This window comes from Sinocyclocheilus grahami, unplaced genomic scaffold (assembly GCF_001515645.1).
Source record: "Sinocyclocheilus grahami isolate Dianchi unplaced genomic scaffold, SAMN03320097.WGS_v1.1 scaffold136.1, whole genome shotgun sequence".
Taxonomy (NCBI): Eukaryota; Metazoa; Chordata; class Actinopteri; order Cypriniformes; family Cyprinidae; genus Sinocyclocheilus; species Sinocyclocheilus grahami.
In genome coordinates this window covers 24,409-51,469 of record NW_015505315.1, presented here as the reverse complement: position 1 = coordinate 51,469, position 27,061 = coordinate 24,409, and the positions used below count along the sequence as shown (strand labels likewise).

At 38.5% G+C, this 27,061-nt stretch overlaps 1 protein-coding gene across 1 annotated transcript in view; it reads left to right on the top strand.

The window, feature by feature from the left end:
• The window catches only part of LOC107591037 (otogelin-like), a 44,347-nt gene that overhangs the window by 8,057 nt on the left and 9,229 nt on the right, over positions 1 to 27,061 (top strand). The window contains 36 exon segments of the mRNA XM_016280042.1: positions 770 to 895; positions 993 to 1,101; positions 1,206 to 1,252; positions 1,927 to 2,072; positions 3,020 to 3,152; positions 4,080 to 4,257; positions 4,359 to 4,483; positions 5,240 to 5,452; positions 5,908 to 6,073; positions 7,173 to 7,247; positions 7,459 to 7,502; positions 7,636 to 7,801; positions 16,755 to 16,862; positions 17,228 to 17,366; positions 17,462 to 17,596; positions 17,937 to 18,080; positions 18,240 to 18,359; positions 18,859 to 18,975; positions 19,088 to 19,244; positions 19,457 to 19,483; positions 19,576 to 19,743; positions 19,950 to 20,228; positions 20,321 to 20,438; positions 20,550 to 20,629; positions 21,017 to 23,403; positions 23,580 to 23,757; positions 23,849 to 23,997; positions 24,130 to 24,219; positions 24,380 to 24,566; positions 24,694 to 24,914; positions 25,009 to 25,147; positions 25,260 to 25,448; positions 25,534 to 25,743; positions 26,238 to 26,342; positions 26,439 to 26,543; positions 26,834 to 26,935. Coding sequence (XP_016135528.1) covers positions 770 to 895; positions 993 to 1,101; positions 1,206 to 1,252; positions 1,927 to 2,072; positions 3,020 to 3,152; positions 4,080 to 4,257; positions 4,359 to 4,483; positions 5,240 to 5,452; positions 5,908 to 6,073; positions 7,173 to 7,247; positions 7,459 to 7,502; positions 7,636 to 7,801; positions 16,755 to 16,862; positions 17,228 to 17,366; positions 17,462 to 17,596; positions 17,937 to 18,080; positions 18,240 to 18,359; positions 18,859 to 18,975; positions 19,088 to 19,244; positions 19,457 to 19,483; positions 19,576 to 19,743; positions 19,950 to 20,228; positions 20,321 to 20,438; positions 20,550 to 20,629; positions 21,017 to 23,403; positions 23,580 to 23,757; positions 23,849 to 23,997; positions 24,130 to 24,219; positions 24,380 to 24,566; positions 24,694 to 24,914; positions 25,009 to 25,147; positions 25,260 to 25,448; positions 25,534 to 25,743; positions 26,238 to 26,342; positions 26,439 to 26,543; positions 26,834 to 26,935 — 7,182 coding nt within the window.

The window sequence follows — 27,061 nt, the reverse complement described above, 5'->3', positions numbered from 1 at the left end:
ACAAAAATGTGTGGTTGGGAAGATTTTTTTTAAAGTTAAGTAGCTCACACAAATATAATTATAAATTTGTCATTTTTTAATTAATAATATTTTATAATATTTAAAACATTTTAATTTATTCCTGTGTTGGCAAAGCTGAATCTTTATCAGCCATTATTCCAGTTTTCACTGGATTGGTACTCGATTAACATTTGTTATTATTATTATAAAATTTATAACAGTTGTGCTGCCTAATATTTTTTTGGAACCAAAGATACATTTTTTCACTATTCTTTGATGAATAGAAAGTTCAAAAGAAAACCATTTATTTGAAATATAAATGTTTTATAACAATACTACATCTTTACTGTGACTTGATCAATGTATATGCACTTGCAAATAAAAGTATTGTTTTCTTTCTTTAAAAAAAAAACTTACTTATTCAATCGTTTGATCAGTGGTGTAAAGAAAATACAGTTTATTGAATATTGGTAACAATTTATTGAAATATTGCTGTTTATAAAATTTTATTATAAAATTGCATTTTATAAAAGGTCATGCATACAGTAATTTTGCCACAGCTGTTAGGCATGAAACAAAGATGTAAACTCACTAACTCACTCAAGTAATCTTGAGTGCTGTATTACTTAATTTTTTTCTGAAGATATTCACGTTGTACAGTTTATCATTGTCAAATATTTAAGTTATTTTGCAGTTTGACCATTTAAGTGTAAATATTTGTTTGCTGTGAGATGCATATTGTGAGAGTATGTGTTGTTCTTGGCTGTAGGTGTTGATTGCCCCGCCGAGCTCCTTTTCAGAGAGTGCATTACCTGCTGTCCCATGCACTGCAAGATCGAACACATGTGTATAGACAGCAAGCTGCAGTGTTTGGATGGCTGCTACTGCCCTGATGGTAGAAACATAACACTAAATGAACTAATCACAAGCTTTATATATGCATGTTCATTTGTGAATGTTTGAAAATAATGAAATCATTTTACTGTCTTTAGATTTGATCTACGAGAATGGGGTGTGTGTTAAGGCATCAGACTGTCCCTGTGAGCACCATGGCATGCTGTACCCCTCCGGACATGTCATACAGGAAGACTGCAACAACTGGTCAGACATTATATCATCTTATGCAATGCATACTTGGTTGAATGTAGAAGCATTGATGCTTGTGTTTGCATTAACGTATGTATCGATTTTTGTTCTTGTCTCAGCACATGTGTTGGGGGCATGTGGAACTGCACTGAGAACAGCTGCCCAGGTGTTTATCTTTTTTATTTACCTTTTTTTTTATATGTGCCTCGTGATGTCCATTGTAATTGTTTCACATTTCATTCATTCTCTTCTTTTGAAACCCTATTTTCTCACTTCACTGATACTAACTGTATCTTATTGCAATTTTATTATCTTTTGATTGTATAGATTTCATTTATTTAGTCAAACATAACAAATCTAATTCTTCCGTCTTCATATAGTGCTTGTAATTTAATGCAAGACCTTATTCTAGAAGAAATACTTCTCCTTAATAACTCATTCCAACAATTTACTCTGATAAACTGAACAATATGTTAATGGAAATGCTGTACCATTCAAAAGTTTAGGGTCAGTAAGATGTTTTAATGCAAATTAAATTAATACTTTTATTTAGCAAGTATGCATTAAATTGGTAAAATTATAAGTTTATATTCATCAAAAAATCCAGAAAAATTGTGTCACAGTGTTCACAAAAATATTAAACAGCATAACAATTTTCAACATAGATCATTGAAAGAAATCTTTCTTGAGCAGCAAATCAGCATATTAGAATGATGTCTGAAGAAATTCAGCAATAAATTACATTTTAATATATAATTAGTAGTTTTTAATTATAATAATATTTCAATATTTCCCAAACTTTTGAACGGTGATGTACTTTTTTTTTTTTTTTTTTTACAGGGGAGTGCTCTGTGACAGGAGATATGTTCTTCCAGTCGTTTGATGGCCGCATTTACACATTTCCTGCTACGTGCCAGTACGTTTTAGCCAAGAGCAGAAACTCGGGCAAGTTCACTGTGACCATTCAGAATGCACCCTGTGGAGCCGTAAGTCCCTGTGCACTTTCATGCTCTCCGCACCAACACAAGCTTCAAGTATTAGCACACAACAGAGGAAAGACTTAAGGCATGCCAGATGTAGCATGCCAAAGCTTTATTCATCACGCTCCAGAATTGCTCTAGTGTGGTGATCTAAAGAGTAATCTGGGGGCTGGAACACAGCTTCAGTAGACAGACTTGAGATTACAGCTTCTAGATTTGTGTGATTAGTCAAGCTATTGGCATATTAGCAGTTAGAGTAGCTGTACTTGTTAGTCTGTTAGTTAAATTAGTTGCTAAATTAGTCCGTAGATTAGGCACAAATAATTGCACAGCCTAAAGTTTCATTTTTTGGGTTGAGAGGAAACAAAGTCCTAGATGCGCTTGTACCATGATTAGACCCTGCTTAGCTTTGACGGATAAAGCATGAAACGATACAAAACATGAAGAGATTCTCTCCCTCAAAGCCTTCCTTTCCCGAAGCCCAGACCTGCTGATGCTAAAACTCAACACACGGAGAGCAGTCTGGTGTATAGTGTCACTGTCTGGACTCTGAACAAGCTATTCTGCTTATCTGAGCCTCTGCATGACAGAGCCAGAGACTTTGTAGTTGCTGATAGAGAGAGAGAGAAGAGAGAGCGAGAGATGTATTTCAGTAAAGCGGCCGGTGAAAGATCCTCACATAGGCAGCTGTTGGTAGCGTCCATCATGTCCTTGAATGGAGCAATTCAGAGTGGTTTATCTCTCAGTAACTCATTCACAAGCATAAATGCTTAATTCCTAAACGACATGATTACTGAATTAGTCAAAATTGAAACCGATGGACCGATAGGTTTGTGTCCCTGTGCAGATATTCATCCATTGTGTTCGATGCAGTAGTTCTATAGCTGGTGATATTGTGTGTGCTGGTATATGACGTTCTGACTCTCTGATTTTGTTTTGCTTTATGTCTGCAGAATCTGGATGGTGCTTGTATTCAGTCAGTCAACCTGATGGTTGGTGAAGATTCACGTACTGAGATCACAATGAGCCATAGTGGAGAGGTTTTTCTGGCCAGCCAGTTCAGGATCTCACTGCCGTATTCAGATGGTAATGTACTACAGTTGATCTGGAATGAGATGTTGGCATGGAAATGTGCTACAGCAATTGCAAAAATGAACCAAAAAGTACTACCATGGGTTTTAGATATTGACATTGTTGAAAGCACCTTGGAGTACCATGTAAATACCAAGATACATGAATTTCAGTACCATGGTATATATTTTTAAATGACTTAATATTACCATGTGATGCTACCCCTTTACCATGGTACACTCTCAGAAAAATAAAAATGTACAAAAGCTCTCACTGGGATGTTCCTTTTTAAATAGTACACCTTTGTACCTTATTTATTCCTAAAGGGTGCATATTAGTACCTTACAGGTACACATTAATACCTACAATAAATTTTTGTACGTTTTAAAACTTAAGAGATGCGATTTTAGTACCGTCCCAGTGACAGCTTTTGTATCTTTTCTTTCTGAGAGTGTACGGCCACATACTCTTATATTAGTAGATTAATATATTTCTGTGTTTTGTGCTATAACAATACATGTAGACCACACCTGATGTCCATCCATAATGCCTGGTTTTGTGTTTTGCTTTTAAAGTAGTTCTCTAAAGGAATAGTTGACACAAAAATGTTGTCATCATTTATGCACACAATGCCTCATGCCTTTCCAAACCTGAATGACTTTCTTTCTTCTGGGGAACATAAAAAAAGATATTAGTTTTTTTGTCCATACAACGAAAGTCAGTGGTAACAAATTGTTTTGTTACCAAAAACATCTTCATGTTTAGCAGAAGAAAAAAGTCTTATAGTTTTGAAACAAAGTGAGGGCGAGTAAATGATAACAATTTCAATTTTTGGGTGAACTATACACAAAAACCACATGCTACAATAAAAAAAAAAAAGTTTAAAATGTGTGTCTGTTATTCACAGTCCTTCATGTGTTTAAAATAGCGGTTTCTTCTCAGATGTGTTTCAGATCCAGGAGCTGTCGTCTATGTTTGTTCAGGTGAAGTCATCGCAGGGTCTGCAGCTGCAGTATAACTGGAGGGAGTTCAGGCTGTACCTGCAGCTGGAGGAGCAGTGGAGAGATGATACTGTGGGGCTCTGCGGAACCTTTAACGGCAACATTCAGGATGACTTCCTGTAGTTTTCACTCTACTTCCTGCTTTCTTTCTCCCTGTTTTCAACTTATTCTCCAACGTTTCTTCAATTTGTTAGTGAATTTTGTTGATTTGTTACTCTAGTGCACCCTCTGGCATGATTGAAAGCACACCATACTTGTTTGGAAATGCATGGCGTGTGTCTTCAGCATGTGTGGCGCGGCCCAGCTTACCCCAGCTGGACCCTTGTGACACACACCAGCAAGCAGGTGACACATTCGCCTTGTTATGCATAACCTTGCGCCTTTTTAAAGGGGTCCTATTATGCTCTTTTACAAAGTCTTGATTTTGTTTTGGGGGTGTACTAGAACAGGCTCTCATACTAGGTTGTTCAAAAACACATTATTTTTCACACATTTTACATTATTACAACACCTCTCTCTCCAGTCTGGCACAAAACGGCTCAAATAGCTCCTGTATCAAATGAAGGCCCGCCTTCTGAAATACGAAATGTGCTGTGATTGGTTAGCTGGGCCAGTGTCTTGTGATTGGCAGCACTCGGCGCCTGGTCGGGAAATATCCTGCCCCTTACAATAGCTGTGAGCTTCAGTGTAAATATTGCATCAAAATCAAATCAATTTGAATTGATGATTGTAACCACTCTAAGTTCGTCGGCCTTGGGAAAGCTAGCGTGTCTCTGACATAGTGATAACACTCGTTGCCTTCTCTAGTGCAGCTCAACCAGGTCTCGTCCCATTCGTCAATCTATGTGATATCACAAATCTCGGAAATATGCGTTGTAGTCCAAACGAGTCATTCGTTGTAGTTTTTGAAAAGGGATTTCTGTTAAATAAAATATCTCCTTTTGAAGTGGACTTTGAGCTTTGTAACTTTGCAGATCTTTTTTATGCTCAAACAGCAACCTTACAGACTAACTAAAGTTGAAAAAGTGAAAAAGCATAATAGGACTCCTTTAGGTTTTGAGGGGATCTGTATGGCTTGAACGTCCGTCTGTGTGATTTCAGCCGCTTATGCAGTGGAGAAGTGTGATGTGCTGACGCAAGAAGTGTTTTCTGCCTGTCATGAGTACGTAAGTCCGGTGGGTTTCCAGCTACAATGTCGCGCAGACGTCTGCAAATGTGGAGCGCCGTGCCTTTGCTCCATCCTCGCTCACTACGCCCGCACCTGCAGGAGACACGGGGTCATCATTGAGTTCCGCTCACACCTGCCTGAGTGTGGTCAGTCTAACACTTACACATGCATTCACTACCATTCAAAAGTTTAGGTTCAGTAAGATTTGTTTTAATGTTTTTGAAAGAAGCATCATATACTCACCAGGTTGATCAAAATACCAATAATGTTGTGAAATACTAATAAAATACAAAATAACAGTTTTCTATTTTAATACATCCAGTGATGGCAAAGTTGAATTTTCAGCAGCCATTTCTCCAACCTTCAGTGTCACGTGATCTTTCAGAAATCATTCAAATATGTTGATTTAGTGCTCAAGAAACCTTTCTTATTATTATCAATGCTGAAAACAGTTTTGCTTTTTGTGGAAATCGCGATACGTTTTGTGTGATTTTATGATGAATAGAAAGTTAAAGTTTCTATTTGAAATTTGTAAACATAAAAAACGTCTTTGTAAACATAAAAATGTATATGCATGTGGCCTATGTGTATGTTTTTGCAGCCATCACGTGTCCGTCTTCTATGGAGTATGGAGTCTGTGTGTCGTCATGTCAGCGTCGCTGCCTGTTTCTGTCTCTCCATCAGCCGTGTGGCGAGGAGTGTGAGGAGGGTTGCGTGTGCCCGGAAGGGACATACTTCAACATGCATACACACACCTGCGTGCCACGGTAAAAGTTCAAATATAGTCGCATGGACTGCTTTATGGTGCTTTATAGTGCTTTTTTGGTGCATAGCAGACAATCACTATGAACCGCTTCAAAATTCTTCTTTGGGTTTGGAACAACACAGAGGTAATTAAATTATGAATGATTGTTGATTTTTAATGAACTGTCCCTTTATAACTTTTAAAACAGTGCTTATCCATTATATTTGCTGCATAGTTAGAACTGAATGGAGATCCAAATGAAAGTGCATAAGGATCGTGTTCATCTAATTTTGTCAGTCAAAAACACAATGCTATATAAACGGCTTCCATCCAACACTTCAACTCCACCTTTTTTCTATTCACGTGTTATGTACATAATGTTAAATCATTTTTTTGTTCACATAGTAGAGGTTATCCATGGACAGTGTCAAGAATTATGAAAGTAACTCTGAATTGTGAAAGAAATTCTAAGCTAAAAAAAAAAAAGCTAAATCAACACCCTCCTAATTTTCTAATGCTATCTCTGTGACTTAGTTATTTAGTGTGTGTGAGAGTGAAGTTATTTGCAGTCCTCATTCAAGCAGGCTGTAAAATGTTATGGACCTGACAACCTCAGGTGTTGTATAACGCTTTTAGCCTCCTCACCCTCACATGGGTTCACTTCCCTTAAATGTCCCGTGTCCCACTGCCACATACTCAGCGTGTGCTAGAGTTACAGCACTCACGCTGGCAGAGACTGAGAGAAAGTCAGGGACGTGATAGAGGAGGACTTTGGCCTCATACTCTGCTACAGACTCAACAGCTGCACTGTGGCCTGAAGTCTCTCACCTCTAACCCAACTACTGTACTAGTTAAACTCTCTAAAACAGCTCGGAGAGATTTTATTGTCTCATAGGTCACGTGAGCCGAAACATTGCCATCATCCTCACTCCTTACAGCTGTACATTAAACATCTTCTGATTGGCTGTGCTGTTATGCAGCATTGTGGCTTTCAGGGTTAGGTTAAGAAGAAATTGTGTTAGTTGACAAAATTGTATAGAATTTCAGTTATATTTTCTCCTTGCATATGACATAATTGATTGATTCTGAGTCAGATATTTTTCTAATATTTTGTGGTACAGGAGTGAATGTCCATGCAGTTTTCTTGGTGCTGACTATTCTCCTGGAGATGTGATCTTGACATCATCAGGTGTACAGTAAGATTGTCTTATTCACTCATATTAAATGCCACCACACTGTCAAACTCTCCATTATATCACATTCCCAATAAAAAGCTAGTGTTTTGTGTTTTGTCAGTGTTTTATCTGTATATATTGGTTTGGTAAAGATATCACAGCAGCCCAGTACAAAAGACTCACTGCCTCACATCAGTTAAAATCTTTTCTTTCTTTTTTTTTACCTCAACAGAATTTGCCAAGATGGAAAACTTGTTTCCCAGAGCTCAATTATTGGTGAGTGTTGTATTTCAGCATCCTGATGTCGTTTATCTGTGTGAAACTCTTTGAATGTCTGTAGTGTTTGCAGTTTGTTTGAATTTTCATATCTACAGTGCTGGAGTTCAGTGTGTGTTCTCTCCTCTCTCAGATACCCTGTGTCCACCAGGGCAGTTTTATGAGGACTGTGGGAACCGAGTAGACGGCCACTCGGCCAATAAAGGTTTAGCCTGTGAACAGACCTGTGAATCGTATTTGCTCAACCTCACCTGCTCCACTCGTGAGCCTTGTGTGCCTGGCTGCGTCTGTCCCGCAGGGTGAGTAAGGTCTTTGTTGTCTTCATTCTTAGTGTCTGTTGTCACTTACAAAAACATACTATGGTAGGCCATATTCATATACCAGTGGCAACTGGAGCCTCGCAATATTTACAAATGGCAGTATGCAAGAGACAAGATTATAAAGGCTAAACTGAATGTGTTACGAAAGACTTATTTCAAACACTGTCAGTTCAAAGGTTTGGGATCAGTACAATATTTTTTAGTAAAACATTTATAATGTTACAAAAGATTTGGTCACACTTCACTTTAAGGTCCAGTTCTCGCTATTAACAAACCATTAACTATGACTTTTGCCTCAATAAACTCCTAGTTTGCTGCTTATTAGTAGTTAGTAAGGTAGTTGTTAAGTTTAGGTATTGGGTAGGATTAGGGATGCAGAATATGTGCATTAAGTACTAATATACAGCCAGTATGTTAATAATAGGCATGCTAATAAGCAACTAGTTAATAGTGAGAATTGGTCCCAATACTAATGTGTTACCAAATATTTGTATTTCAAATGCTGCTGTTCTTTTGAACTTTCTATTCACCAAGCAATCCTGAAAAATCACATTTTCCAAAAAAAGAAAAAAAAAGAACAAGAGTAATAATACATTTCCTGTTGTTTTCAGCAATAAGAAATAAGAAATGTTTCTAGAGCAGCATATTAGAATGATTTATGAAGACTGAAGTAATATCTGTTGAAAATTCAAATTTGCCATCAGAGGAATAAATTACATTTTAAAGTATATAAAAATGGAAAATAGTTACTTTACATTTTAATAATATTTCCCAATATTACTGTTTTTATTATTTGAATTACTGGCTGTTTGTTGCAAAGTCCCGCCCATTTGAGAGCTCACCCAATCATCACATAGAGAAAATGGGCTTCCAGACAGGACAAAAATACATAGATTAAAAACAAGCATGTGCAGTGAACAATCAAAAGGGACTCAAAATGACAGGTTTAGAGCCTCCAATTAACATTGATTTTTCTCCATTAAAATGAAAGATAAGTACTATATATGTAGTGGATTCCTTGCTTTAGTTCGACTAGTTAGGATGTTGAATCCTGTTGAATCCTACACACATATTTATAATACAGATAAAATATAGTAAAGAGAAAGTATAATATAGAGACATAAAGATAAAAGTGTTAATTAAACAAATTCATGCTATATGGTTTTTGATGTAATTTATTATGAAGGCACTTGAAAGTTTACCTTGGTATTATGATAGCATGTCCAAAAACATGGGACTATCATGGTGCTTTTTGTAAGTGTGCTGCTATTGTGCCATTTACTACTCTCTTCTTCAATTGGATGTTTTTAGAGGAATTTGAGTTTTACTGAATTTTAATGTGATTGCTTTTGATGTCATCTATTCAATTTTTCCCAAATGCAAATGCACTTTTACAAGACTCTTGAAATGTTCCTGGGTATGTTTATTCTTCGTCTGTATTGGTAGTTTTATTTTTAAATATTTAAAAGGTTAGATGTTTCCGTGTTTGTGTGTGATGTAGAGGATTTAGTAGGTGAATGGCTGTATGTGTATTTACGTGTGTGATGGGGCAGTGATCCATGGCTAAGCTTAGTGGGTGGAATCGGCCGAGTTGCGTCAGGAACTACTCATTTCCATTACACATGCATGCATACACTGGGATTTTTTTAGCTTATCTGTGTCACATAATGTTCTTAATCAAATTCCATTCAAATATTTGCTCCACATAATTAAAAACCTGGCAGATGCAGACCATTGACATTCCAAGCAAAGTAGTGTCGATTTTCAGAAGCACACAAACTCCCAGGCGCACTTTCACGGACAGATGACATTCTGCTCTACATGTTGAGGTCTCACTCGGATGGTGTCTGCCGGAGCAGGTGATGATGTCGATACAGATCAGTTAAAGGGTCTCCGCTGACTCAGTGGGAAACTTTGCTGCTGTCTACGGCAGGTGAAAAGAGTTCTTTGTCGCTCAACTCCACTTCCCCCTCTTTTCTCCCCCTCGCGTCACGTTCCCACTAAAGGGGCCTCAGAGAGCACGACTCTTGCTCTATAGATGGATTTTTGTCATCTGATACATTTAATGCCAGTGTCTACACAAGCAAACTGAGGTTAAGTGCCATATCACAAGCTTAGCTTCCTAAAGCCATCCTCAGCCATAACAGCATGATAACTTCCAGACAGGACAAAAATACATAGATTAAAAACAAGCATGTGCAGTGAACAATCAAAAGGGACTCAAAATGACAGGTTTAGAGCCTCCAATTAACATTGATTTTTCTCCATTAAAATGAAAGATAAGTACTATATATGTAGTGGATTCCTTGCTTTAGTTCGACTAGTTAGGATGTTGAATCCTGTTGAATCCTACACACATATTTATAATACAGATCAAATATAGTAAAGAGAAAGTATAATATAGAGACATAAAGATAAAAGTGTTAATTAAACAAATTCATGCTATATGGTTTTTGATGTAATTTATTATGAAGGCACTTGAAAGTTTACCTTGGTATTATGATAGCATGTCCAAAAACATGGGACTATCATGGTGCTTTTTGTAAGTGTGCTGCTATTGTGCCATTTACTACTCTCTTCTTCAATTGGATGTTTTTAGAGGAATTTGAGTTTTACTGAATTTTAATGTGATTGCTTTTGATGTCATCTATTCAATTTTTCCCAAATGCAAATGCACTTTTACAAGACTCTTGAAATGTTCCTGGGTATGTTTATTCTTCGTCTGTATTGGTAGTTTTATTTTTAAATATTTAAAAGGTTAGATGTTTCCGTGTTTGTGTGTGATGTAGAGGATTTAGTAGGTGAATGGCTGTATGTGTATTTACGTGTGTGATGGGGCAGTGATCCATGGCTAAGCTTAGTGGGTGGAATCGGCCGAGTTGCGTCAGGAACTACTCATTTCCATTACACATGCATGCATACACTGGGATTTTTTTAGCTTATCTGTGTCACATAATGTTCTTAATCAAATTCCATTCAAATATTTGCTCCACATAATTAAAAACCTGGCAGATGCAGACCATTGACATTCCAAGCAAAGTAGTGTCGATTTTCAGAAGCACACAAACTCCCAGGCGCACTTTCACGGACAGATGACATTCTGCTCTACATGTTGAGGTCTCACTCGGATGGTGTCTGCCGGAGCAGGTGATGATGTCGATACAGATCAGTTAAAGGGTCTCCGCTGACTCAGTGGGAACCTTTGCTGCCGTCTATGGCAGGTGAAAAGAGTTCTTTGTCGCTCAACTCCACTTCCCCCTCTTTTCTCCCCCTCGCGTCACGTTCCCACTAAAGGGGCCTCAGAGAGCACGACTCTTGCTCTATAGATGGATTTTTGTCATCTGATACATTTAATGCCAGTGTCTACACAAGCAAACTGAGGTTAAGTGCCATATCACAAGCTTAGCTTCCTAAAGCCATCCTCAGCCATAACAGCATGATAAGACCTCGTCTCAGTTATCCTTTTACCAACACCGGCAAGAGAGAGTCTGGGAATATGCCATGTTCTGTTTTTTTTTTTTTTTATATACACACACACACATATATATATATATATATATATATATATATATATATATATATATATATATATATATAATTTGTGAGAAATTTTTGTTCTGTGAGATCTAGAGCAGCTCACTTTTTGTTCATGACACATTTGATTTGGTTGCTGCATATTGGAGTGTGTGCGGAATGTTTTCTTCTCTGAGATTAATTGCTGTTGATTTTTTCTTTTTTTGCACATTTGATTGATTTTATAATTATATTTTACACTTGTGCTTGGGATGAGGATAACACTCGGTTTGTGAATCCTCAGACATTGCCAACGCTGAATTACAAAGGCAATCTAATACTCTCACTACAAAGGGAAAAACTCTCATGAAAATTCATCAGTCATGTAGTGAAAGGGCTGTGAGGTCACGGATGTATCTTGAGAGCAACTAGAGTCTCTACTGCACACAGAGGGGATGTGATATTTTAGATGGCTGTGTGTGTGTGTGTGTGTGTGTGTGATTCACCTTCTTCTGACTTATTGACCTTTTAAACAGAAAACCATTAGTCAAGAGCATCATGGGAAAGAAATATCATGGCTGAGATTCTGTCATGAGTGTTTAATAAATTCCTGCAACTCGATAGTTTGGCATCTGGGCTGGTGTAAATATGGCACAAAGGCCCCTTATGCCACTATGTGAAGTAGTGATGAGATTATTGATAAATCTGGAAATGATTAAATGTGCCATACATGTGGTCTAACATCATTATAGTTGAGAGGTATAGTAGCAGCAGGATGTTGAATATGGGATATAAATTAACAAAAGCAATGTCCACAATGGGTGCCAAACTCATATTACACAGCAAAAAAAAAAAAGAAAAGATTTCTAAAAAAGTTTTTTTGTCTTGTTTTCCAGTACAAATATCTAAATGATCTTAAATCAAGATACATTTATTTGAGAAGTAAAATGACAAAATAAACTATCAAAATTAATTGCATTTATACTTAAACTAAACGTTTTTCCGTTGAATTAATGTTATGTTTTTAACTACATTTTTCTTTTTATATATTTTTCTTGTTTTAAGTGTAAACTCACTTAATTTAGAATTATTATTTTTTTTTTCAGAAAACAAGACTTTATATCTTATCTAATCTAGCATCTAGCATGTAATCTAGACATTTTAACTATGATTTTACCTATTTGTGACCCTGGACCACAAAACCAGTCTTAAGTCGCTGGGGTATATTTGTAGCAATAGCCAAAAATACATTGTATGGGTCAAAATTATAGATTTTTTTTTATGCCAAAAATCATTAGGATATTAAGTAAAGATCATGTTCCATAAAGATATTTTGTAAATTTCCTACAGTAAATATATTAAAACTTAATTTTTGATTAGTAAATATGCATTGCTAAGAACTTCATTTGAACCGCTTTAAAGTCGATTTTTGCACCCTCAGATTGTATCTCGGCCAAATATTGTCCTATCCTAACAAACCATACATCAATGGAAAGCTTATTTATTCAGCTTTCAGATGATGTATAAATCTCAATTTCGAAAAATTGACCCTTATATGACTGGTTTTGTGGTCCAGGGTCACATTTAGCAAAGATTAGCTAATTCCAAAAAGAGATGCAGAAGGAATCCATTGCTGATTGTCAGTTTGCTATAATGCGTACGTCTGAATGCACCTAGAGTGACTGTAAAAGGCAGAATGTAAAGTATTTGATTGTTTGCCCTCTGGAACACTGTCATGAGTCTTCTGACGCTCTAGACCTTTTACGGGGACTTTCCAGCTGCCATACTCTTTTACACACAGACACATACATACACAGTCACAGCCCGTCTCATTCAAAGCGCAGTGTCTCACTACCAACAGTATAAATGTGTGCGTGTTAGCTGTGTTTGATACGTGAGCTTGACCTTACAAGCGGGTCGAATTCCTCAGTGCACCTGTTCATGCCCAGAAAATTAGTCCACTAATTACTGAAGATAGGATTTTTTCTTTCTATTATTATACATTATCACATCTCTCAGGTGTGCTTCTACTTTGGAGTCTTGTACTAAAGTTCTCTAATTTCTCACTTTAGTTTATAATCTGAGGAAACGTGTGTTGATGCATGTGAATGCGACAAACAAATTAGTTGGCTAACAATGCTTTTAGGAAACGCACCTCACATCGGCTAGCGGCCACAGAGTGGATTTTTTTTCTGTAACTTTAGTCAAAGTTTGTTAAAGATGTTTCAGCATGGGTCGACGACTCGCACTGTTTCTCTCTTGTCCATTAAGCTAAGGGTGATGCTGATACCCCTGTCCCTCATGGGAGCAGCAGGTATAGGAGTGTTTTTGTGAGCTGGGGAATTCCTGCACTAATGAGGGAGAGTAATTACCCCCTCCTCCACCCCCAAGCAAAGTGGCTAATGGCAGCCATGCTTATTTACACAGTAAACAGGTGCACAGCTGGATCAAATAACTGATAAGCTGCTTAAAGACATTCCTGTAGTCCATACTTTAAAATCAGCACATTTTCATTTGTCAAGACAGAAAGAAAACTACAAGAAAAGAAAGGCATCTTTATATTTCTATGCTGTTGCTGTGCTATGCTATAGCATTCCCGGAGGGAATTCAGTCCGGACCCACCTCCATTTCGTATTTCAAGAACACTAATTTCCTACTTTGATAAACGCATGTTAAACGTGTAAATCATATGTTTAGTTTTTAAATGTCTTTTTGGAGATGGTCCGAAATGAAAGCGAAGGCGAGATATTGAAACTTTTCCTTCATGACATCCAGTGAGCGTATGGCGTTTGACATAATCGGACGACATTTCACCGCTAATATGAGTAATTTTTTATTTATTTATTGTTGTTATCACTTAGATTATGGCCATTTGACTTATAGTAGTGTCCAGTGTTTCCCATACATTGAATTATTTGTGGCGGCCCATCACAAAATCAAAACTGACTGCCACAAATAGATTTTCCAAAAGGATTCTAACTACTTCGTTGATTAAACTGAGCACTGCACGTTTCAAAATTAAAATGCAGCGCGGGTGTTTTTATATGAATGTATAATTGAAAAGAACCGACCGTCTGCAGAAAAGCTTTGATGTCATTTTCATTTGTCTTTCCTAGCGTTTTGTATTAGATTACAGCCGTTACCAGGGAAACCGCTATATCTCCTGCTCCAACAGCGCCTCCTGCTGGCAGAGAATGAATTTGCATGTGCAAGTCTATGGGAAACACTGGTGTCTGTCAGCAAACATAAACAAAAAGCATGCTTCAGAACTGTTTTGAGAAGGTGCTTTGAGCCATGTATTATTACTATGAATTAGGCTACTACTACTATTACCATCTTGTGCCCTGCAATAATCATTTACTCAAACTTGCTTTTATGAGATAAAGGAAAAAAATAAAAAACAAATCGGCCAAACATATCGGCCAAAAAAATCAGCATCATATATCGCCCATCAGCTGCCCTGGTTTCTAAATATCGGCATCGGCCAGTGAAAACCCTTATCGGTCGACCTCTATTGCTGACACTTAAATTAATTGTTTTGCCACGTTTGCACTTTATTTTTTCAAAACATTAATGTTTATTTGTTATGTATGTTTATTAAAAAACAAGTTTTGTAATAACCAATTGTTCCGGTCCGGACCTTTGACACTGATGAAAATTCAGATTTGGACCTTTGAATGTAGACTTTGAGAACCCCTGCTATAGACCTTTAGCTTGTGTGAATACCGATGTTTTCTGAACAATTGTTTTCTCTCTTAGGGTTAGGGTCAGGTTTAGGGTTCAATGGGTCAGGGATCAATGCAGATGACCTCTTATACTTCTCAGGTGTAATGCATCTGACTGGGTCTGAGATCAGAGCTTCCACAGTGAAAATGATGCCACAGTTGAGTCTCTACATAGCTATACAATGGTACTCACTGCATTTTCACCCAGAAATTGTGCTTTGATTTTTATCAGTGCACTTCCAGTTTTGACTTTGAACTAACCTAGTTTGAACTGAATTGTCTGCTTTACCTTTTTTGAGTTTCTGTTTTCAGTTCATAAAAAAAAGATTGTGTGGTCTGTTTTAATCATTAGATGCGTTTTTTAAAATAAGTTGTTGACAATGAGAAGGTATTGAAAGGAGTGAACATAGTTGATACTCAGCAAAAACATACAAGTTGAACATTTGTTTAATGGTATTCAATATATGAGAATGTGACAAGTCTCCAGTTGTTTGCTTGGAGAAAGTTTGTGTGTTTGTAGGGTCTGTATAATAATAATTATTTGTGTTGTGTGAGAGGTCTGGGTTTGTGTAAGGATGTACACACAGCTGGTGTATGTCAAACCATGCACATACAGTAAAAACTTATCTACATAGCAACATCTAACTGAGCCTTTGGCTGGGATATACCTGTGCCACCATTAACCCTCAACCAGAAACATCAAAATATTCATCTATTTGCTGGAGTTAAAAGAAACAAGCAACCTAGGCTGTATGCGCCGTGTACTTTGAATATGGTCTGCGCTGAAATCAATGATTCTTACTTGATGGACTGACTGTTTGCATTCAGAATACTCAGCATTGAACAATCTAATCACTTCAACTCGCATCCAATTTTCAATCTAGTAGAATAAAGAGAAGTTGACAGTCAGTGCATGTTAATGACAGCAAACTCGTATTCATGAAATTCTACCTCATCAATTGTACTCAATCCAACATAAGGCGTTTCAGTTTACTCATCACGCAATGGCTTTTTAAAAAAAATTTTATTAGTCATTTGAAAACAAATATTATAATTATGCACAAAAAACTTCCTTTTCAGTATTTTTGTAATTTCATCCCTCTGAGTTTTTGTTTGAGTCATGGTTTTATTTTCTCAAGTCTGCTTTGTACAGAGAGAAGAGCGTCACTGGGGCATGACGATAATTGCTGAGCATTGGAGTGCGTGATCATTTAGCTATGGATCCATCTCTTTGTCTCTTAATTAATGCATGCAGAACAGGAGCAGGTGACCACACATTCTTTGATGGCAGTAAGTGATCCAGCGTTCTGGCTGTGGGATAAAGAGAGCTGTTAACGCCTGTCTATCTGGGGTGTAAGTTTACTCAGTTCTAACGGACAGTGTGCTGGGAACTCTCGGAGAGACCCTCAGGCCAATGGAAATGATTCACTGCAATATTACAAGATCTTTATCAAAGAGAGAGAGAGAAGCTCTTTGGATCTGTGAGAATGAGAATAGGCTGCTTTTCTCATGTCACCAATCACCAGATTTTTCTTTCATCCCTCCACCCATCCAAATATTATTGTCTCAGGCAGAATCTCTTGCATTATACTTGCATGGCATACTTACATGCATAAACAAGCTCACACATGCATCCTGTGTGCTGTTTTAGTATGTTCACAGGCATGATACCACTGTGCATGTGTGTATTTCAGGCTCCTCAAGCATGGTGATGAATGTTTCGAGCCACATGCATGTCCGTGTTTGTGGAAAGGGAAAGAATATTACCCAGGAGACAGAGTATCGTCCCCCTGCCATCAGTGGTGAGATTACATTAACTCGCATTCTGTGCATTGATTTCTATGTGTTTTTACACCAGTCAGTTTGCTACACTACATCTTTGCATACTACTAGAAATATTATATCAAATAAGATTATGTTGTCACTTGAAGTTTGGTACTTCATTGTTTTAGATTATGAATATGAGGAAAATTATGCATAACAATGTAATTTTCCAATTTTTTACAGATATTATTGTAGCAAATTTGGTAGAGACTTAAAATGTCACTGAAACCCTATGAAACCCTTAAAATGTCAGCACAAACCTATTTACTGAGCAGCTCTCTAGGGAAAAGGGAAGAGAGAAAATGTGTGGTGAAACTGAGGTCTGAGTGATCTTATTTTGCAGTGTGTGTCAGCACGGCACGTTTCAGTGTGAGTTCCGCCCATGTCCGTCAATGTGCACGGCTTATGGAGATCGACACTACCGAACATTTGATGGGTTCCTGTTTGATTATATTGGTGCATGCAAGGTGTACTTGGTCAAGGTGATCTTTTAGCAACAGATCCAGATATTCCCATATCTCATATTCTTATAAAAATGTATTGTTGTTGACCGCTAATGCGTGCTCCTGTGTGTTAGAGCTCATTAGATGCAATGATGACTGTGACAGCAGAGAATGTTGACTGCTTTGAGAGTGGTGTGATCTGCAGGAAATCTCTCCTCATCTCCTTGGGACGCTCCTTCATTGTGTTTGATGATGACACCGGAAAACCTGTGAGTGAGCTTTTCTCTTTCTGTATAAAACCTTAAACTATAATTACACCATAAAATAGTGTAATTATGCCCGCATTAAAAGAAATGCCTACATCTGTCACCTAATAAATTTAATGTGCCCCAACCATATTCAGCTCATTCCTGTAAATCCCTGGGTAGGAGTGAATATACTTTGGCAGAATATATATTTAATGCATCATACTGTTGGTCATAATGCATCATATTGCTGATGGTGTTGCATCTTGTAGTCTTCTGTTTCTCAAAACATTGGTTTGGTGTGAAACCATTGAGATACTTTAACAACGGTTGATAATATTCTGCGGATATATTTCACATGCAGAACCCATCAAGTGTGATCGACAGGCAGAAAGTATATATCTGGCAAGCAGGATACTATACCATTGTGCATCTGCTTGGAGAAGACCTTACAGTGCTGTGGGACAGAAAAAGCACTGTACATATACAAGCTGGACCACGCTGGCAGGTAAAAAAAAAAAAAAAAAAAAAAAAAAAACATACTCAAAGAAGGTGAAACTGATACCTGACTCTGCAGTAAGTGTAAACTTTAGTAGTTTTGCGAATCAATCATTTGCAGATCAGTTTTGATTACAAGTGTGTATTTGTGTGTTTTTGCCTATTTTAGGGCAAGCTTACTGGTCTTTGTGGGAACTTTGATCAGAAGACAGCGAATGAGATGAGAACACCAGAGAACATTGACTTATCAACACCACAGGAGTTTGGCAACAGCTGGACAGCGGCAGAGGCATGATAAAAAGACACATACACTACTATAAAAATTTTGGAATAATTAGGACTTTTTAAGTTTTTGAAAAAAGTCTCTTATGCTTGCCAAGGCTGCATTTATTTGATCAAAATAATAATGTAATTTAAATACAGTAATATTGTGAAATTAACATTTATATCCCAGCCAAATTACTACAATTTTAAATACCTTTTCTATTTTAATACATTTTAAATTATTCCTTTGATGACTTCAAATAGAAAGCAGTTGTTTTATATTGTACTGTTACTGTCTAAAGCCTTGGTGAGCATAAGCATACATTTTTCAAAAACATTAGAAAATCTTAATTATTCCAAACTTTTGACCAGTAGTGTATGCACAAATGCACACTTTTATCTAATTCTCCTTGCTAGATGACTAAACATGTGTTTTTGCCCTTTTGCCCAGTAGCTACAAATCAAACACTCTAATCAAACTCTTTACACTGAATGTGTCTGTTTGTGTGTAAATGTCCCATCAGTGTGTGAATAGTCCTGATATAAGGCACCCCTGCAATCTGAATCCTCTTCGAGAGCCCTTTGCAAAAAGACAGTGTGGGATTTTGCTCAGTGAAGTGTTCCAAGTCTGCCACCCTGTGGTAAGCTGATCACAGTTAACAGCTGACATTAATGCTCACATTCACACCGAGTCAAAATGTACATGTGAGTGAGAGAGGGTTTCTGTGTTTAAAGGTGTTTGATGCTCTGTAGGTAGATGTAACATGGTTCTATATGAACTGCCTGGTGGACACCTGTGGCTGCAACCGTGGAGGAGACTGTGAGTGTTTCTGCACGAGTGTAGCAGCATATGCTCACCGCTGCTGCCAAAAGGGCGTCACCATTGATTGGCGCTCCCCTTCTGTCTGCCGTGAGTGACACCTCAGCCCAGTCATATTCCTAGAATCAATCATTGTGATAATAATCAATAACTGGACATACAACAGTGAATAAACATTCTTCTAAAAGATAATGATAGTCTGGAGGAAGAAGGAACTGAGCGATCTACATTACAGTTTTTCATCACATGACTGGTTTTTATGGTACTGTATAATGAGTAACACTATCTTCTTCCTCTTACAGCTTATGACTGTGAATACTACAACAAAGGTACATCTGTAGTTTTTTGATGATAATAATATTTTTATTTGTCTGAGAGAATTTTGACAGTTGTGTGTGTGTGGAAATGCACGTTTGCATAGCTTTAGGGAAAGGGCCACTGAAGCTGTTGACCTACAGAGAGAGAGGAACACTGTTGGCAGCCAATAAGACAAGTGGACTGGTGTTTCCAAAAAGAGAATTGACCAGTACTGATGAGATCCTGACATTGTTCATGATGACACCAGGCATCAGCAAAGCCAGACCACATGGTCAGTCAGACAGACAAAAGCACACAATCAACATAAAAATGCAAAAGTCACCTTTTGGAAATATACAGTATATAGTAAAACATACACATTTCACACCAAATCTAAACATTTTGTAGCAAAAATCTCCTAATTTAGATGTATTATATTATTTTATGTATATATTTTATATGTTGCTTTTCTTAATGGGTATGTTGTTAATGATGCAGACACATCTCTGGTGTCATTTGAGGCGGCAGAAAGACCCAACTACTTCTTAAAAGCAGAGCACAGTGGCCAGCTGAGACTACAGAAGTGGGAAGAAGCAGAGGCATTGTGGGATGCAGCTACATTTGTTCTTCATAGAGACACCTGGATCTCAGGCTTTGATTCGCTAGAGTCCCTGGCAAAGCCAGGGTTTTTTCTGCATTTCATGCTGTCCAGACTCCAACTCATGAAATACAGTCACTCAGATCGGTACCGCCGAGCTACTCTATTCAAACTGACAGGTCAGCATGTTGCTACATATGTGCACAACCTTGCTTATAATCACACAGAAATATTACGACTTGCTTTTTTCAAATCATTATTTTTACTACAGATGGCATACCATACTATCCAATGGGTCCTCGATGTCAGTGGCGGTATGAATCATGTGTGAGTCCGTGCTTCAGGACATGCAGTGACCCATCAGGTCTGAGCTGTGCCAGTATCCTGAAGTAAGAGCACACACATTTATGCATGCAAACACGCACACATTTGTTTTCTGCAAATATTTACAAGTATCTAAATTGTGTAAAGTGATATGGCTGACATGCACCTTTCTGTAGGGTTGAGGGATGCCTGCCTCAGTGTCCAAGTCACATGGTTCTAGACGAGGTCACTCACAGATGTGTCTTTATGAAGGACTGTAAGCTACTGATTGTGCTACTTCTAATACTGCTGGTGTAAAATAAAATCACTGACATTTTTTATTTGAATGAGGTAAATGATAGGTTGGGATTTACTTCCACAATCATTGTCATATGATTTGACTAAGGCAGCTAATGTTACCTTTCAGTTACAGCTCTGTAAATGCCATTTTAACCAGCACTAATGCTATCAGTCTTTTAGAAAAAATATTTCTTACCACTAGTTGTAAATGGAGCAATTTAAAAAAATAATTTTGCTTTTCGTCTTTTTGTTGCCATAGTAAATCCAAGCTCCAGTTTATCTAGCTTAAAATAACACAATTAGCTATATCAGTTTAAATGAGATATTTTGTGCAGTATCTAATAAATATTATGTTTGTGTTTAGGCATTAAGCCTGCTGTTGTTCCTCCATTCACGCCACCCAGTACTGCAATATCATCAACGTCCTCTTCAGAGCATTCCACCTTGAGTGGTCCAGCGGTTTCTTCAACAGTGTCAGGGTCTAGCACCACTGCTTCCACACCTACAGCACACATGCCAAGCACTGCAAAGCTTACATCTTCTCCTATCATACCTGGGGTGGTGGAAACCATTACCACATTAACAACATCCACTTCCTCCCCAAGCCCACTGGCTTCCACTGAGAGAACCACTAAAGCACCAAGCATCACCCACAGTTCTGCTTCCTCCACCACAGTGCACACAAGCCCAATGTCTCTCTCAGAAACTCTCTCAGAGACCTCTACAACAAGCAGGCCAACAGAGTCTTTGACACTTCTCACACGTACCACAGCTATCCCCTCAACGTCTACTTTTAGTCCCGTTCTGTCATCTACCTCAAGTAAGGAGCTGACCAGAGTAAGCACTCTACCTGTGCTTCCAGTCTCAACCAGCATAAGCTCCACAGACGCCACTTCCTCAACACTCAGAGTGTCCTCTCCTCTCACCTCTAGTACGGAGACCACCAGAGACACAGAGGCCTTTATATCTACTCAAAAGTCCACAACACCCTCTGTGACTTCTAGTGGCAGTACACAGTTTCCAGTTAAAACCATCAGCACAACAAAGTCCACCTCACCATCAACTACAACACCTATATTAGAATCAAGTACCTCTGTCACCACAGAAAAACTGACCTTTCCAACATCTTTACACACTGTGAAGACCCCAGAGAGCACCTCTGAAACACAGAGGCCTTTGGACATCACTACCATTTCCACTTCCCCTACAGATATTGAAGCATCAACCACTCACATTACAGTAAAACCCACAAGTTCTACTTTTCCAACACCAATTTCAACTCAAACGACACCTTTTATTCCTTCAACATCAACCTCAGAGCAACCCGAAACATCCAAAACAACAGTGTCTGTGCCCACAGCTGTTCCAACAGCCTTCATCACCACAGTGTTCTCTCAAGCTCCTGCATTTGTGCCAACAGAAACCACAGCAAAAACAACCTATCAGCCAACATCTGTTATATATCCTTATCCTGATGTTCCAACAACTGATATAACATTACAGACGGATTGGAGAGTGATCCAAACCACATCAACTCCATCACCAGAAACAACCCAAACCAGTGCCAGGATAGCAGAGACACCACTTACCACCTACACCAGCATCTCATTCACCTCAGCACCTACAGAAGAAACATCAACACTGCTTACATCACATGTGTCACCTACTGACAAGATGACTTCTAGAGATGTCTCTGCTTCTACTACGCCGGGCCCTACAGAGACTCACTGGAGTTTAGTTTCCACCACTGCTCTCCTTTCAGACAAAGTCAGCACATCACCAGTTCATCCTCCTTATTCTATGACAGCTCCATCCACCACATCTGAACTGCCTGAGATTTCTCCAGCTTCACCATCCATACTTACAATGGCAACATCAGTATCTCAAGCCCCAACAAAAACCACAGAAACAACTATCACTTCTGAGACACCTCTGCTAACATCTACTGCAGCTGAGAAAGAGATAATTTCTACCACTCACACATCTAGACCTTTGAGTATTCATTCTGTCACTGAGACAACTAGGGTTTCTCTTGACACAGATAGAGCTGTGCTGTCAACCACGGCGACAACCCAGACGTCAGCACTGGTCCATGAGTCCTCCAGCACCTTTCCTTCCACAATGACTCCAAAATTCACAACCCGTGTCACACCAGTCCTGACCTCACGGGTGGCTGTGGCTACGACACGACGAGAAACTCCACGAGTTGTGGCCACAACCAGCATCTCACCTCCAACTAGGAATGCAACGACATTGACAACACCTGCAACCACTTCTACAGATAAAGTAACCACTGTTTCCATAGACATAACTTCTTCTAGTATGCCTGTTGCTACTTCTAGCACACTTCCAACACACAGTCCTGACACCACTGAATACACCTTTGGATTTACAGAGTACACCACTGAAACTGGTCCGACCACAACACTGCTTTCATCAATTGGAACAACTCCAGTGCCTAGTGTGGCATCAGTTTTTACCCAGACTACCATTTCAACACAGCCCCCTACTTCCTCTACTGTCACTGAGAGTAGTCCTGTAACCAGTGCAAGTGCCTCTACTCAGCGCCCTCTGGTGGATGAACATACCACAGTCACAGCCATGCCACCTGCTCCAGACACTGCCCAAACAATACTGAGTTCATCTGTGATGACCAGCCTGCCCTACACCATAGAAACAGAGCACTGGATGACAAGCCAGATGCATGCAGTTCCAAAAACTACTGCTCTCGAGCCAAGCAGAGTATGCACTGTAAGTCAATTATAAAATACTTTTATATAGTAGTAGCTGCCTTTAATTATGTGGTGGTATGAACAAATGTTTATATATATATATATATATATATATATATATATATATATATATTTGGATAACCAAAGTCAGCTATTACATGCTAAACTAAATTATATGTGTGTATGTGTCTGTAGTCTCCATATTCAGAGGTTGTGGATGAATGTACAAAGCTGATTTGTGTCAGTGGCCAGTTGCTCCTCTTCAATAAGTCTCAGAGCTGCCCATATGATCCTACACCTCCAAACTGTGGTCTGCTTGGCTTTGCCGTACTGGTCAATGGTGATAAGTGTTGTCCACGATGGGACTGTCCATGTGAGTAACACCTGCATTATATACATGACTATGATCTTTTCTGAATGTTTGAATGTTTATTAAGATATTTTTATTTTATTTTGGCATGTAGGTCGTTGTTCAGTGTTTCCCGATCTTAATCTGATCACATTTGATGGGAAAAGTGTTGCGATTTATAAAGCTGCTTTATATGTGGTGGCTCAGCTTCCTAATGAAACTGTCAGCATCCTGGTACAAGAGTGTTCTGGACCAGATGACACTGTAAGATATGCACAACTCCACTGTTTCGACTAACCTTCAGGATAGCTCCTCACAACTCTAGTGCTCTTCATGTGTCCTTTTTTAAACCAAAAAAATATATCAAAGTCATAATATCATTCTATTTGATTCCAGCTTGTGTGGAACTTTACCAATTTGTGTCTGGCAGCTTTAAACATTACTCACAAATCCAACGAAGTGCTCATCAATCGTCTGCAGAGACGCGTGAGTATCCATCGTTTGCAATTCTTGAAATAACTTTTGTAGTGGTAATAGATTATAAAAAGAGGTATAAATAAAACTGGAAAATTATTATCATTCCAGCCTGGCAGATATATATGAATGAAAGAGGTTCAAAATATACAATGGGTTGTTTTTTTCCCAGCTATATGTGAACTCCAGGTATGCAAAGCCACGTTTTAAGAAATTTGGTTTTGAGATTCTGGACACAGGCAACATGTATCTAATCCGAAGTCCAGCTGGTCTGAAGATCCAGTGGTTCCACACTACAGGCATGATGGTGATTGAGATGGACAGCTATAACAACAGACTCCCCACAATGGGCTTATGTGGTACGAAACTAATAACCACAGATTATACATACTGGAAAAATTATCATGTCATATTTTAATGCCATCTACTTCCTTCATGTTCTTCACTCTCCACCTCTCTCATCTTTCTCTTTGTCACCTGTTCCAGGTAGTTGTGATGGTAATCCTCTGAATGATCTGACTCTGTCTAATGGTACAGTTGTGCCTGAGCAAGAGGATCCAGCCGTGTTTATCGATAGCTGGCAGATTCCCAACACCACCAGCTACATCAGTCACAGCAGACGGAGGGAGGTCAACTGCACCACGGGCGACTGCTCCCAGTGCATGAGCATGCTGAGCAACCATACCTTCACCATCTGCCATCCTTATGTACGGCACACAACATGCACATGCCACCGATACCAAACCTGCAAACACACCTGTGATTATTGACTACATTTCCTGAATGTTTTTTGCACTGCAGGTCCCTCCAGCAATGTTCTGTGAGATGTGGGTAAGAGATGTGGAGTATGTGAATAATCCATGTGTTGCTTTGGCTGCTTATGCTGCTTCCTGCCACAAATTCAACATCTGCATGGAATGGAGGAGCTCTGATTTCTGCCGTATGTAGTTACCAAGGCATATCAACACCGCTTTAAGTAACAATGATTTCCACAGATGTATATGGTATTAAATGCCATTTATTGGTATGTTCTCTAATGATTTCCTGTGTAGCATTCATGTGCCCAGAAAATCTGCGGTACCAAGCATGTGTGCCTGCCTGCACTGCCCCATCTTGCCCAAACCAAGATTTTGAGTTTGTCCCAGAGCAATGCACAGGCCTTTCAGAGGGATGTGTGTGTCCAGAGGGAACTCTATTACACCGGCCCTATTCTGCCCTATGCATTCCACCCAGCAAGTGTGGTATGCTCCTTGTCAGTTTCTCTCTCTTTTTAAAGGCATTTAGCCCTTGTTATTAATTTACTCAAGTTATGATATGTGTTTGCAGCATGTACTGATAGTTTTGGAACCCCGCATGCTCTTGGGGAGGTTTGGAAAGCCTCACTGGATGGCTGCTGCATGTATAAGTGTGAAAACGACAGTATAGTGCCGGTGGAGTATAACTGCAGTAACATCCCTCAGCCAGTCTGCACGCGTACAGGAGAGATTACAGTCAACCTGGCAGATGACAGCAGCTGCTGCCCTCAAAAAGCCTGCGGTTTGTTACACAATCATTTCACACGTATTTACTGAAGGACTGGGCAGAATGACTGTACATTCGTAAAAATATACTGTTTAGTGTTCAAGTTAAAATAAGATGATGTCTCGTTCATTTTTTTGTGTTTATGTCAGTAGATTTTCAAAAAATAGATATTATTACATGGTGATAGAATTCTTAAAGGGATAGTTCATCCAAAAATGGAAATGTAGTCACCCTAATGTTGTTCCAAACCTGTATGATTTTCTTTCTTTCGTTGAACATAAAAGATGATATTTTGCAGAATGCTGGTAATCAAACAGTTGATTGTCCCGATGGTATTTCTTTCACTACTATGTAAGTCAATGGGGACCACCAACTGTTTGGTTCTTCAAAATTCTTCAAAATATATATATTAAGAAACTTAAACAGGTTTGGAACGACATGAGGGTGAGTAAATTATGACAAAATTTTCATTTTTGAAGTGAACTATTCCTTTAATTGTTTTGTGACAGTTTGTAACCAGAGCATTTGTAAGGCGGCTCCTATGGATTGTAAATATGGGGAGAAGTTGGTGTCATATCATAGGCAGGACTCCTGCTGCCCAGAATACTTATGTGGTAAGTTTGGACATATTTTGTGTCTTAGCTTATGTCTGTGAGTCTGTGTACTTGTGCATGCATACAAATTCATTTATGTTTATTGTTTTTTTTTAGAGTGTGATCCTGATCAGTGTGTCTTGGACATTCCTGTGTGTCGTGAGGATCAGACATTGATCGCCACTCGTGCTGAAGGCAGCTGCTGTTTGGCACACATCTGCAGTAAGTCATTACGATTAATGTTAAAATCATGTTGTTCCAATCCCATATGACTGGCATTCTTCCATTGAATAAAAAGAGAGAAATTGTTAGGACTTGTACAATAGATATTATATAGCACTATATTATACAATATAGTTATTTTGACTTGTTCACTACATTCCAAGTCTTTAGAAGTCATGTTCTATGAGTAAATAGTAAGTAATAGTTTGGGTAAATTATTCCTTTAAAATCATCATTATTTGATTTCAGTCTACCTAATGATTTTTTTTCATTGTTTATTATTGTATTAGTGTGTGACAAATGTTCTGAGGCAGCTCCAGTGTGTCAAGATGGAGAACTGCTGATTGTGGACACAAACAGCACAGAGCGCTGCTGTCCAGTTTATCACTGCTGTGAGTACAAACACATGAATAAACATACCGACATTTGCCCTTTTCATTCCCAGTTGTGAGCTTATGGTAAGCCAGTTACAGTAGAAAAATATAACGACAACCATTATCCACAGAAGAACAAGTAGT